At 34.9% G+C, this 11,355-nt stretch overlaps 1 protein-coding gene across 2 annotated transcripts; it reads right to left on the reverse strand.

Annotated features, from left to right (window-relative positions):
* Positions 1-320: 320 nt before the first annotated feature.
* On the reverse strand, positions 321-6,871 carry LOC110895274. Of its 2 annotated transcripts, XM_022142557.2 has the most exons (6): positions 6,754-6,871; positions 6,466-6,543; positions 5,279-5,657; positions 4,778-4,806; positions 3,807-4,679; positions 321-524 (listed from the first exon to the last, which is right to left on the reverse strand). In XM_022142557.2, the coding sequence occupies exons 3-5, from the start codon at positions 5,580-5,582 to the stop codon at positions 3,825-3,827; spliced, it is 1,188 nt and encodes a 395-aa protein (XP_021998249.1). In that variant the 5' UTR covers positions 5,583-5,657; positions 6,466-6,543; positions 6,754-6,871; the 3' UTR covers positions 321-524; positions 3,807-3,824. The 2 variants fall into 2 exon arrangements, with proteins under 2 accessions (XP_021998249.1, XP_021998247.1); XM_022142555.2 differs by lacking the exon at positions 6,466-6,543.
* Positions 6,872-11,355: the final 4,484 nt, after the last annotated feature.

Consider the following 11,355-nt stretch of genomic DNA (forward strand, 5'->3'; position numbering starts at 1 on the left):
TGAAGCCCCTGCAGATCACGTGTTCATTTATGTTTTAATAACATGTTTCAAACTATTTCGGAAATTGATTCATAGCAATCGAATAGAGGCAGGAAAACCATCAAACTGTATGGTAGAATCAAGATTTTGCACTTCAGTGGTGTAAAAATGCTATTTTTCGTGTTCTATCAAAAATTACATTTGATAACTCGGGTTTTGATGATTGAAAAACTCTTTTTTCTACTAACGAGCTGTGCATTAGATTTCCGCTTAATGGGAAGTTCATAATGATCAACTGAAGCTCCCTCGGGTGGGAGAGACATGTGAAAAAGATGGTGATCTAAAAGATGAAAGAAATATAAATCTACACAACACAAACTTAAAAAGATCAAGATTATGATTGATTGTGTTTTGCAAAACCTGCTTTACAGTATTTTTAGGGAGCTAATCCTACCTACGGGTGCCCGATGTTTTGAAGATGAAACCACCCCCAAAACGATATCACTCTTCATCTAGTACATCGAGATACCAATCGTCCAGTCTGCCTGCATGAGGAGACAATGTCATTATTTACCCAAAAAAAAAAAAAAACCAATATGGAAAACAAACAGCATAACATATTAACATGAAAATGTAAACATATTTAGGGCGTGTTAAAACAAGTACAAAAATAACAATCCGCACTTTTCCTGTGGGTTCAGATTCTGGGTTCGAAAAATACTGATCGCAACAAAATTTGAAAAATAATCACCAGTGAAGAAAGTTGGTGGTTGTAACAGTAAGGTAGTGTCTGGTATGAAGTAATGAGACGTGGAATGGAATGGAATGGATGATTACGAGGGAATGAAGAAAAGGGTGTTTGATTGGTAAATGGAATGGAATCACCCATTCCAAAAGACATTCCATTCCCTCAAAATCATTCCTTCCACCCCCCATGTTTTTTTTCTATTCCATCCCCTCTTGCACCATTCATCAACACCACCACAACCCACCACTTTCGCCACAACCCACCACCACCACCACCACAACCCACCACCGACGCCATCGCCGCCACCCGCCGCCACCTCACCCCGACAGCCACCGCCGTCGCCGCCGCCGCCACCCACTCGCCACCGTTATCACCCACAACTGCGACCAACTGCCAACGCCACTCGCAGCCGTCGCCGGCCACCACCATCGTCGACGCCACCACCACCGCCACCACCAATCGCCGCCGCCACCAACCGCCACCTCTGCTGCCACCCACCACCAACGACCACCTTGCCGCCACCACCACTCGTCGTCACTGCTGCACCGCCACTCTCCGCCACCGACACCCACCACCGCCACCTATAACCACCCACAATCACTACCACCGACCACCACAACCACTCATCGCTGATTTTATTACTCTGTTTTTCTTGCCTACCGAACAATACACAATAATAATTCATTCCATTCACACATGGTAACCAAACAAGACATGGAATGATAATGATCCATTGCATTCCCTCGTCCATTCCATTACCTCGTTCATTCCATTCCTTCATCCATTCCATTACTCCATTACCCCATGACATGAAATTAGTTCAAGTTTGGTCTAAATGGGCCATGTTTGAGTCAACCTGGCGGGTTCGTGGGTGGGTTGACCCGTTTAATTTTCTTAAATAATGTGTTTTATATCATAACTTAAATTGGATACTTTACACCAAAATTGAAAATATAAAAGAGAAACAAGCATAAGTTTTTAAGTTTAACATGAAAAAAAGTAAAATAAAATAACATCTGGGTTAAAGGAGCCGTGTTCTTGTCAACCCACAAATATGTGCGTCCTGTTCGGGTTCATGTGTCTGACGTGATTATAGAGTTCGTTTCAAGTTAGACCCGCCAACCTAGGAACACGACCCATTTAACACCCCTAGTTGGCTGCAAACGAAGGTGGCAAAATGGGTAAATTTTTGCGACATGAAACACTTTTACTCCAAAATATATTTACTAACGTGTCAAACTAGTAAGATTACCCGCGCTACGCTGCGGGGTTTCGGTCGATATCTATTTTGGTTCAGTATTGGAACCGAAAGAGATATGCTTAAAAGAATATCGACACATGTTTTACATCGACCGAAAACCATTAAAATAAATTTAAATTGGACAGGGGGACAGGCTGATTTCAAATTCATTGTAAATGAAATGTAAATGTTATCTTAAATACAATTTTAATGTTAAAGAACCTAAAACTAAAACATTAAACAAATAGAAAAGTAAAAAAAATAAAAATAATAAAGTCTAGAAAAAAGACTTAAGAAAGAAACAAAGAAAAGAAATAGGATGAAAGCACTATTCACACAACTTGCTAATTTTAATTTTCGTCAAAACGTATACCAACCGGAAACGTACATATAAATGAGCACCAAAACGCATTACATTTGAGCTAATATATTACCGAAGAAAATTTACGTGGAAACGTATACTAAATTGAATTTATACCAATACGTACATAAAAATTAGCACATAAAAATGGTGTTTTTAAGCTAAAAAAAGTGACCTGAATTTATATCCTCTAATAAAAACGTATTAAATTTGACCCGACTCGTTTCTGAACAAAATTTACGTCAAAACTTAGATCAACTGAAAACGTATATAAAAATAAGCACGGAAACGTATTATATTTGACCCAACTCATTTCTAGGAAAAAATAAATTTTACGTCAAAAGGTAGATCAACTGAAAACGTACATAATAATAAGCACAAGAACATATTATATTTGACCAAACTCATTTCCAAGAAAAAATTACGTCAAAACGTAAATCAACTTGAATTTATATCGACACATACCTAAAAATAAACACATAAAACTCAATCAAAAGTCTTTAAAAGGTTACGGGACTGTAAGTGTCAATATCGAAATTTGAGGAACAAAAGTATAAAAAAATAGATGCAAGTTACGGTTCATGTAACTTGCAAACGTACATAATAGTAAGCATAAGAACATATTATATTTGACCAAACTCATTTCCAAGAAAAAAATACGTCAAAACGTAAATTAACTTGAATTTATACTGACACACACACAAAAATAAACACATAAAACTCAACCACAAAGTCTTTAAAAGGTTAAGGGACTGTAAGTGTCAATATCGAAATTTGAGGGACAAAAGGATAAAAAAATGTAAAAAAAAGTCAAATGCAAGTTACTGTTCATGTAACTTGCAAATGTATATATGTATAATATAATATAATATAATATAATTTATACCGATACGTACATAAAAATAAAAACGTAAAACCACAAAGTCTTTAAAAGGTTAAGGGACTGTAAGTGTCAATATCGAAATTTGAGGGGCAAAAGCATAAAAAAATAACAAAAAAAAAAAGTCAAATGCAAGTTACTGTTCATGTACCTTGCAAATATATATATATGTATAATGTATAATATAATATAATATAATATAATTATGCTTACCTCAATTATATTATTTCAATAAGAGTAAATTACGTTTTTGGCCCCTGTGGTTATATCACTTTTACTATATTAGCCCAAAATAAGAATTTTTAACATATCTGCCCCCATGGTCTCTATAACTAACCATTTTGGCCCCTAAGTCTAGAGATCATGGGAGCCAAAATGGTTGGTTATAGAGACCATGGGGGCCAAAATGGTTAGACTTAGGGGCCAAAATGGTTAGTTATAGAGACCATGGGGACAGATATGTTAAAAATCTTATTTTGGACTAATATAGTAAAAATGATATAACCACAGGGGCCAAAAACGTAATTTACTCTTTCAATAATAATCTAACTTAAGATGCTTAGAAATAAAAGTGTTAAATATCATGGTAGTATGGTACCTTTATAGAGAAATAAGGTCACTGCTTGCTCGATTTTGCCCAAAAAAACCCTTTTTTTCTTGGAAAATTGTTGTCTGACAATGACCGGCTCCCCTTGGAACCGAAAGACAGGTGTCTCTTTAAAGAAGACTTCATACTGGAACTTGAGCTCATCTTAGGGCCTATTGGGCCTATCTTATGATGACCAAACATAATATCATCACCATCCACCACGCGACGTCTCGATTTCTTGTTGATCCTAAAATCAGCTTTCAGTGCTTTTTCAGACAACTTAATAACCTTTTTCTCGCCAAAAGTACAAACAGGACATGCCGGATCATACTTGTTAATTTCGGATGTCATATGTTCTAAACACTCTGAATGATAAACATGACCACATATCAAAATGGCTACAACTGCAAGCTCATTAGTGGGTATAACTTTGTGGGTCCCCCATGATGATTTTTCGGTTAAAAGCATGGAGCAAATGCCACATGTCTGCATATCAATGCCACTAGTTCGGCTACTTATTTTGTCACGGTTAAAGTTAAGAGACTCACTATCAAACGACCATCTTTCTCTGTGGCTGTTAAACGCGGGTAAAGAGCAACCATCTGACGATCCAACATGGGACCCACGGTTTGACTCGTTGCTCCACACAGAGAGCATAAACGGAGAACCACCACCCTCTTCGGAAATCGACAGACTTGGTGACTTCATTGATGGTATTCTGCTATCTGACACCTGGCGCAGTAAATGGTGTCCTGGAGAACGGTTATGCCATCTTTGTAAGAAATGAGGTTGAGATGAAGATGAGGAAACTGAGCGTGTAGATGATGACATCATCATTGGAGACGGTTCTGAAGCAGGTGGAGTTTCACTTGACCCCTTCACCTACACAATGCATAAAGAGGAGAGAAATTGTAAATAAAAATGAGAGTGATTAATATTTACGATTTTCTTATAACATCTGATCGATCAGTTTTACTCACCTCTGAAGTTATTTGAGAGACCGATTGGTCTGCAAGAACAAGTAGAAGAATATAAGATATATAGAACATTCACAAATGTAATAGTCAACAAAACTGAATCGTATACTATTGGATGTATTCATTTATAAAGAATATGTGATAAAACATATCTCCAATGTTTATTTATATAAGTATGAAGAGTAAATGCCACTTTCGTCCCTGAGGTTTGGCCAGTTTTGTGACTTTCATCCAGAAGGTTTGTTTTTCCGCATATGGATCCAAAAGGTTTCAAATCTTGCAATTTTCTTCTGGCTCGTTAACTCCATCCATTTTTTCTTCGTTAAGTCACGAGTATTTTCGTCTTTTTTGTTAACTTAAAGGGCAATTTGGTCTTTTTCACTTTATGTGCAAGCATTTAAAATACCCCTGACCGAATTGCCCTTCTTGAACAGGAATCAGGTTCAGAGCATTTCTTGAACAATATGAACCCATGACGTATTTTATTAACTAAGATAAGCGTACCTGACTGTGGAATGATATATCCTTCAGAAGGCGATGACTTATGCCAAGTCCGATTTCGGAAACTTTCCAACGGACTACCGTCTTCTGATGCATAAGCAGTTCCAGCAGTTGTGTGAGATTTATTGTCCAACCTGTCATTTGTTCCAAGATCATCGGAAAACCAATGTATAGAAGCTTCTTCCCCTGCTACACGCCGCCTAACACTCCATGATGGAGAATATCTGATAGTTCTCGGCATACCATTACGGCTGGATCCGTTTGTTATAGTTCTGTCTCTAGCAGCAACACAGCAAGCCGAACCCATCTTTGCTGCACCCCTTACAAGTACCGCTATAAGATACCAACGTCTGTTGCCTCAAATCACGGTAGCATCTGTGATCTGAATATTCACAACAATGACGATTGCCAAGAAAACCATAAAAATAATGGAATAATAAAAGCTTGTAGTATCTAACTGTAACATTAAAGACTCTTTGCATGGACAAAGAGAACATTCACAAAATAATGAGAGCCATATGCATATTCTGTTCAAGCATTGAAGTACTGGTACCATTTCAGTCAATCAACCCATGTTAAGCCTGGGCCCAAATAAAGATGACAGGCAGACATTAAATTCGGCCATGCACATAGTAATACTACTTATGATAAGATGATTATCACTTTGGTGACACATAAAGCCATAAACACAGCCAGATAACTATTTCCTAGTTTACAAATCTATACCTAATAAATAAGTAACTGGTTCAGCCACATGTCACAATTCCGTGAGCCCAAGATTCTTTTTCTCGCTTCTCTTATTTCACCCCCTCGTATTCTATTTCTTATTTTTGTAAATATAACTTATCTCAAAACACCATTTTAGAATTCCTAAATACTCATTACTAACTATTTAATATTTCCTTTATTCAAACCAGTGTAGAATTCCTAAATACACAGTTTCTAACCTAGTACATTATCTTTGTAAATAAACCAATCATTCAAGTGTGGTTTAAAATCCACAAAACAACTTGAAACCCCCAAAATAATTAAAATGAAATATAAATGGTATTAAAACATAAAAATTTCCAATTCAATAACACTAATGAAGCCAATCCTTAACATCATGTCTAGAATCATTGAACCACTAGATAACACATATATAAAAAATAATTAACAAAAACAAAACTCAAAATATCCCTAAAATATACCTGAATTAGATAGGAATAACCTCCATTAACTTCAATTAATTTGCAGAACAAAAAATGGATCTATCAGTAACAGTAATCCTATAAATAAACAATTGAAACACATTATATAGCAAGTAGAGATCTGAAATCAGTGCCGATTAACCAACAGTATAGTAAAGTTATCAAATTAACATAAAAAAAACCTAATAATTTTAACCTAATTTAGCATCTAATTAACCTAACCGCTTACAAATTCTGATATATACGTGATACATAATGTTGAAACCGGTAGGAATGACGTCAGCTTACCTATTTCACCGGCCACCGGTATCCGGCGAGATACCAGAGAGGAAGAAGTGTGCGCTCTAGAGAGAGAAAGAAGAGAGAGAAAATGACGTCAAATATGGTTTTTCTCACTTTCTGTAAAGTCGCTAACGATCTGCCGTTTATTAAGAGCATATTTACATATTCACTCCTTGAACTATTTGCAATAACTTTAAGTGCACCATAATAGATTTTTTCTTTAAGTTTTACAATTGTTATCTTTTGAATGTTCATTTAGTCCATGTAATATGAAAAAAAGTATTTGTGAACTTTTAATAGTCAAAGGATAAAATGGAAGCAATAATTTTTGTTAAAGACTTTTCAATAAGAGGTTATCGCTAGTGACGGATTAAGGAATTCTTTCCAAGGGTTCACTTTTTAAGTGTTTCAATAGCATACGTCGGACATAAAAAAAAATGGTCGGTTTGACGGTTCAGGTCGGGTAATGTTCATCGCATAATAAAAATACGATAGAATAATAAAGATAAATTAAAAAACATGTAACATAAATAAGATGGTCCTTACAAATAAAAAAAACATATCTACAATTGTTCCCTACGAGGTTTCATCTTTTGAAAACGTTGCACTGCATTCTTGCTCGAAACTTGTTGTAAGAACTCTCTTTCAATGTAGCAAATTCAAGTATCATTCATGTATCCATCACCCGTCCTATTATGTAGTTCCGTCTTTACATGCTTTATTGAAGAAAAAACTTCTTTCAACGCTAGCCGTTGCAACCGGTAAAATTAGTGACAACTTCATTAGTTGATAGACCAATTGATAATCAGCGTGTTTACTTGTTTCCACCATCATTTTGGCCAGATCATGCATCCCATTCAGGTTGTCAAACCGACTATCTTTTTTCACATTACGAATGTAGTGGCCGAGTTCGTCAATAGGATCGCCTTTTTCATCAAAAGTAAAAACACACAGATACATCTCGGCCAACTTTAACAAATTTAGTTTATTAAAGGAACTAAAATTATGACATGGGCACAAGGAACTCATACACATAAGCAAGTCGGTGGTTACCTCGTTAAAACGGTTTCCAAGCTCTTGAATTTGCATATCGAGAACCGTGTTGAAATAATTAACCACATAATGGTGACGATTGATGATGTTGGTCTTTTTTCTTCTATTTTTTTTTGTCAACATACTTGTCTTCTATGTTAATCATCTCAATATCATACTTGTCACAAAAGCATGTGACATCTTTCAAAAGTGAGTCAAAGCCTTCAAGTTGATACCTTTGTAATTCTTCTTTGGTTGATCAAACCAATTCAACTGCATTTATAATATCTGGATTCTTTCTTTGAAAAGCGACACACAATAAGTTAGTAACTCCCCAGATATGCTTCATCAAATGTAAATAAAATACAAACTTATAACTTTTCATGTATAACTGAAGTCCATATGCTTGCGCCTTGTGACTTAATCGTGTTCTATATTCTTTTCTTTCTCAGATTTTTTTCATTACATAGAAGTATAGATTGAGCTTCTTTAAGTAAGTCTTCCCCTTTTTTTAGCGACTCTTTTGTGAAAAGTATTATTGCCTTTACCAACACGTTCATTTAATTTTTCTTCTTTCTTGTGCCAACATCGTACCCCTTCACTCACAAATGCATCATTTTGTCCACTTTCATGAAACAAGTAACAATATAAGCAATACACTTTATCTGTGTTGACACTATATTCTAACCAATTTCCATGCTTTTATGTGTACCATTTGGATTAAAACACCTTAACTTATCACCACTACCGTCTTGGGTTTGTGGAAAATCATCTTTTTCCCCTTGCGGCTGCCATGGACCTCTAAGCAAATATGTTTGTCTAATTTCATCTTTTTGACTAGGGTGATAAAATGAAAATGATTTCCTCTCGGAAGGATCCCAAGGAAGATCATCCATATCTTTTTTCAACGGTTTACTACTTGAAGATGATGATTCAACATTTGATGGTTGTCTTTCGAAAAAACTTGAAATTCCCCTTTGCATACTACCTAAACATAAAAAATCAAGTTTAAAAACATTACAAATTTTCATCACCAATCGTCCAATGACCCAATCATAATTTCAAATAGATTAAACTAATAGAGAATTGCAAGTCGTTATCTCAAAATCAATTTACCCAAAATCACTGTGATATCAAAACTAATAGAGAATTGCAAACTAATAGAGATAACATATGATATCAATAGTGACAACGACTTGCAAGATAATATCAATTTACCCAAAATCACAAATAAACATCATAAACTTTTAGAGAAAGGGGCATAAACGAACCTGAAAGCTAAAGAGAGTGATTGAGGGAAGGCTGAAGGGGTTGCGGATGCCGGCTGCGTGACTGCTCCGACGAGTGGAGAGTGGCTAGAGAGTGGAGATGGTGGATGAGTGGTAGCGATAATGGTGGATGAGTGGCTGGACAGTGGAGACGATGGTTGTGTGTTTTGGTTTGAGAGTAAAAAGGAAAGGGGCAAAAGGCGACTAAGGGACTAAGTCCCTGATTCGTATTTCACTTAAAAAAGGCAAAAAAAAAAAAAAACAGGTTTTACAAGACTCGAACATGCGACATCAAGTTAATCAGTGCGAGCATTAACCAGTTAACCACTCTACACATTTGCTTATAGGGTTCCTCTACAAAATATTAAGGGGTTCTTCCAAAATATTCTATATGCGTTAACATTATAGATTACGGATCGAACGGGTTCCCGGGAACCTCTTAACTGAATGTGAATCTGCCCCTGGTCATCGCTTAGTCTGAAAAATGGAGAAAAGGCTCGGCTAGTAAGTTTTTGGAGTTTTATAAACTTGATAAGTGGTAATTTCTACGTAAATTCTAGTAGTCATTACAAATCCATACGCTAAATGTTATATACATTATTGTATAATGTCGAATGTTTCTTTCTCTATCCACTAGTGGATCCAGAAATTTTTTTCCAGTGGGTTCATTGTTTTTAGATACTCTAATGTTACATGACCGAATGTAAAAAAATCGAGTCGGTTCGACGGTTTGGGTCGGGTAAAGTTCATCATATAATAAAAAAAAAACATTACAATAATAAAAAAACACGGTCATTAGAAATTAAAAAAAAACATGTAACACAAATACGATTGTTCTTACAAATTATAATTTTTGTTCCCCTACGAGTTTTCATCTTTTGAAAATGTTGCATAACACGACGATTCAAGGTTTGATGGTTGTTTTTGGAAAAAGTTGTCAATTTTCTTCATACCTAAATATCGAATTTAAGTTTCAACAAATTAGAAATCAACATCACTATTTGTCTAATTCGTACTCATATCTTCACATACAAATCAACATCACTAATTGTCTAATTTGTATTCATATCTTCAAATAATAGAATTACTCAAGTTCAACAATTTAAAATTATTCAAGCTCAATAGTCTTCACAAAATCATTCAAGTTCAATAATCTTCACAAAATCATTCAAGTTCAACAACATATTAACATTTAACAACACATATTCATTGAAACTTATAAAGAAAATGAAAGAAAGTAAAGAAATTGCAAGAAATTATAAGTTTACCTTTCATTCTTTCAAAAAAGGTTAGAAATTGAAGTTAGATCGTCTCATCATTTCAAAATCAACGTGCAACCAGCGAGTTTCACGAAGTCACGAAGGAGTCGAACCGTGGACCTTTCGCTTGAAAGGAGACATACTACCCACTCAGCTATCATGCAATTTCATGAATGGGTTCATCGTAAATTTTATTTATGGTTCATTCAGAATTTTCTATTACCATTTCTATTAATAATTTGAAACCGAGCGGGTTTGGATGAACTCGTAACCTTCAATGTTGATCCGCCCCTATCTCTATCATCTTCATGAAAAAATTTAAAAATATGAAAACCGCTCCTGTATTTCACATATTAAAAGTTACTAGAAATACTAGGGACTTTTTGTCATCTACCGTTTGTTGAGGGACTAAATGGAGAATATTTTCACAAAGTCAAACTTCTATATATTCATACATGGTCAATTTTGTAACCTCATGGAATGTCATCGACTCATCATAAATGGGGTTGAAAATTGTGGGTTTTGAGTCAGTGTCCCGCAAATAGTTGTTGTACTAATGCATCGATGGTTGAAGGTTGACAAAAAAAAAAAAAAAAAAAAAAAAAGTAAATGTGTACATGTCATAGATTTTGTAGCGGTGAGCCGATGAAACGTTCATTTTAAAATATTATATAAAGTTTGTTTTGGTCCATGTGGGTTAGTCACTTTAACTATTTTAATTTAAAAAAGAATTTTTTTAACATATCAGACCTTTAGGTTGCATATTAGTATATTATAATATAATGGTTTTGACCCCTGACACTAACTTTGTTACTTTTTTTGCAGTTAAGTGTAAGGGTAATTAAGTAATCATATACCTTGGGGGCTGCTTTTGATAATAATAATAAAATTCTTTTAATATTTAAGAGATTATTAATGCAATTACTCTAATTTTTTTATTTCGTTATTTTAATGATTATTATTTAACAAATATGTTTTATACATACAAAAAATATGTATTTTCATTAAGCGTCTGTTTTTTTATAAACGTCATTTTTAAAATCATTTGT

This window comes from Helianthus annuus, chromosome 12 (genome assembly GCF_002127325.2).
Source record: "Helianthus annuus cultivar XRQ/B chromosome 12, HanXRQr2.0-SUNRISE, whole genome shotgun sequence".
Lineage (NCBI taxonomy): Eukaryota > Viridiplantae > Streptophyta > Magnoliopsida > Asterales > Asteraceae > Helianthus > Helianthus annuus.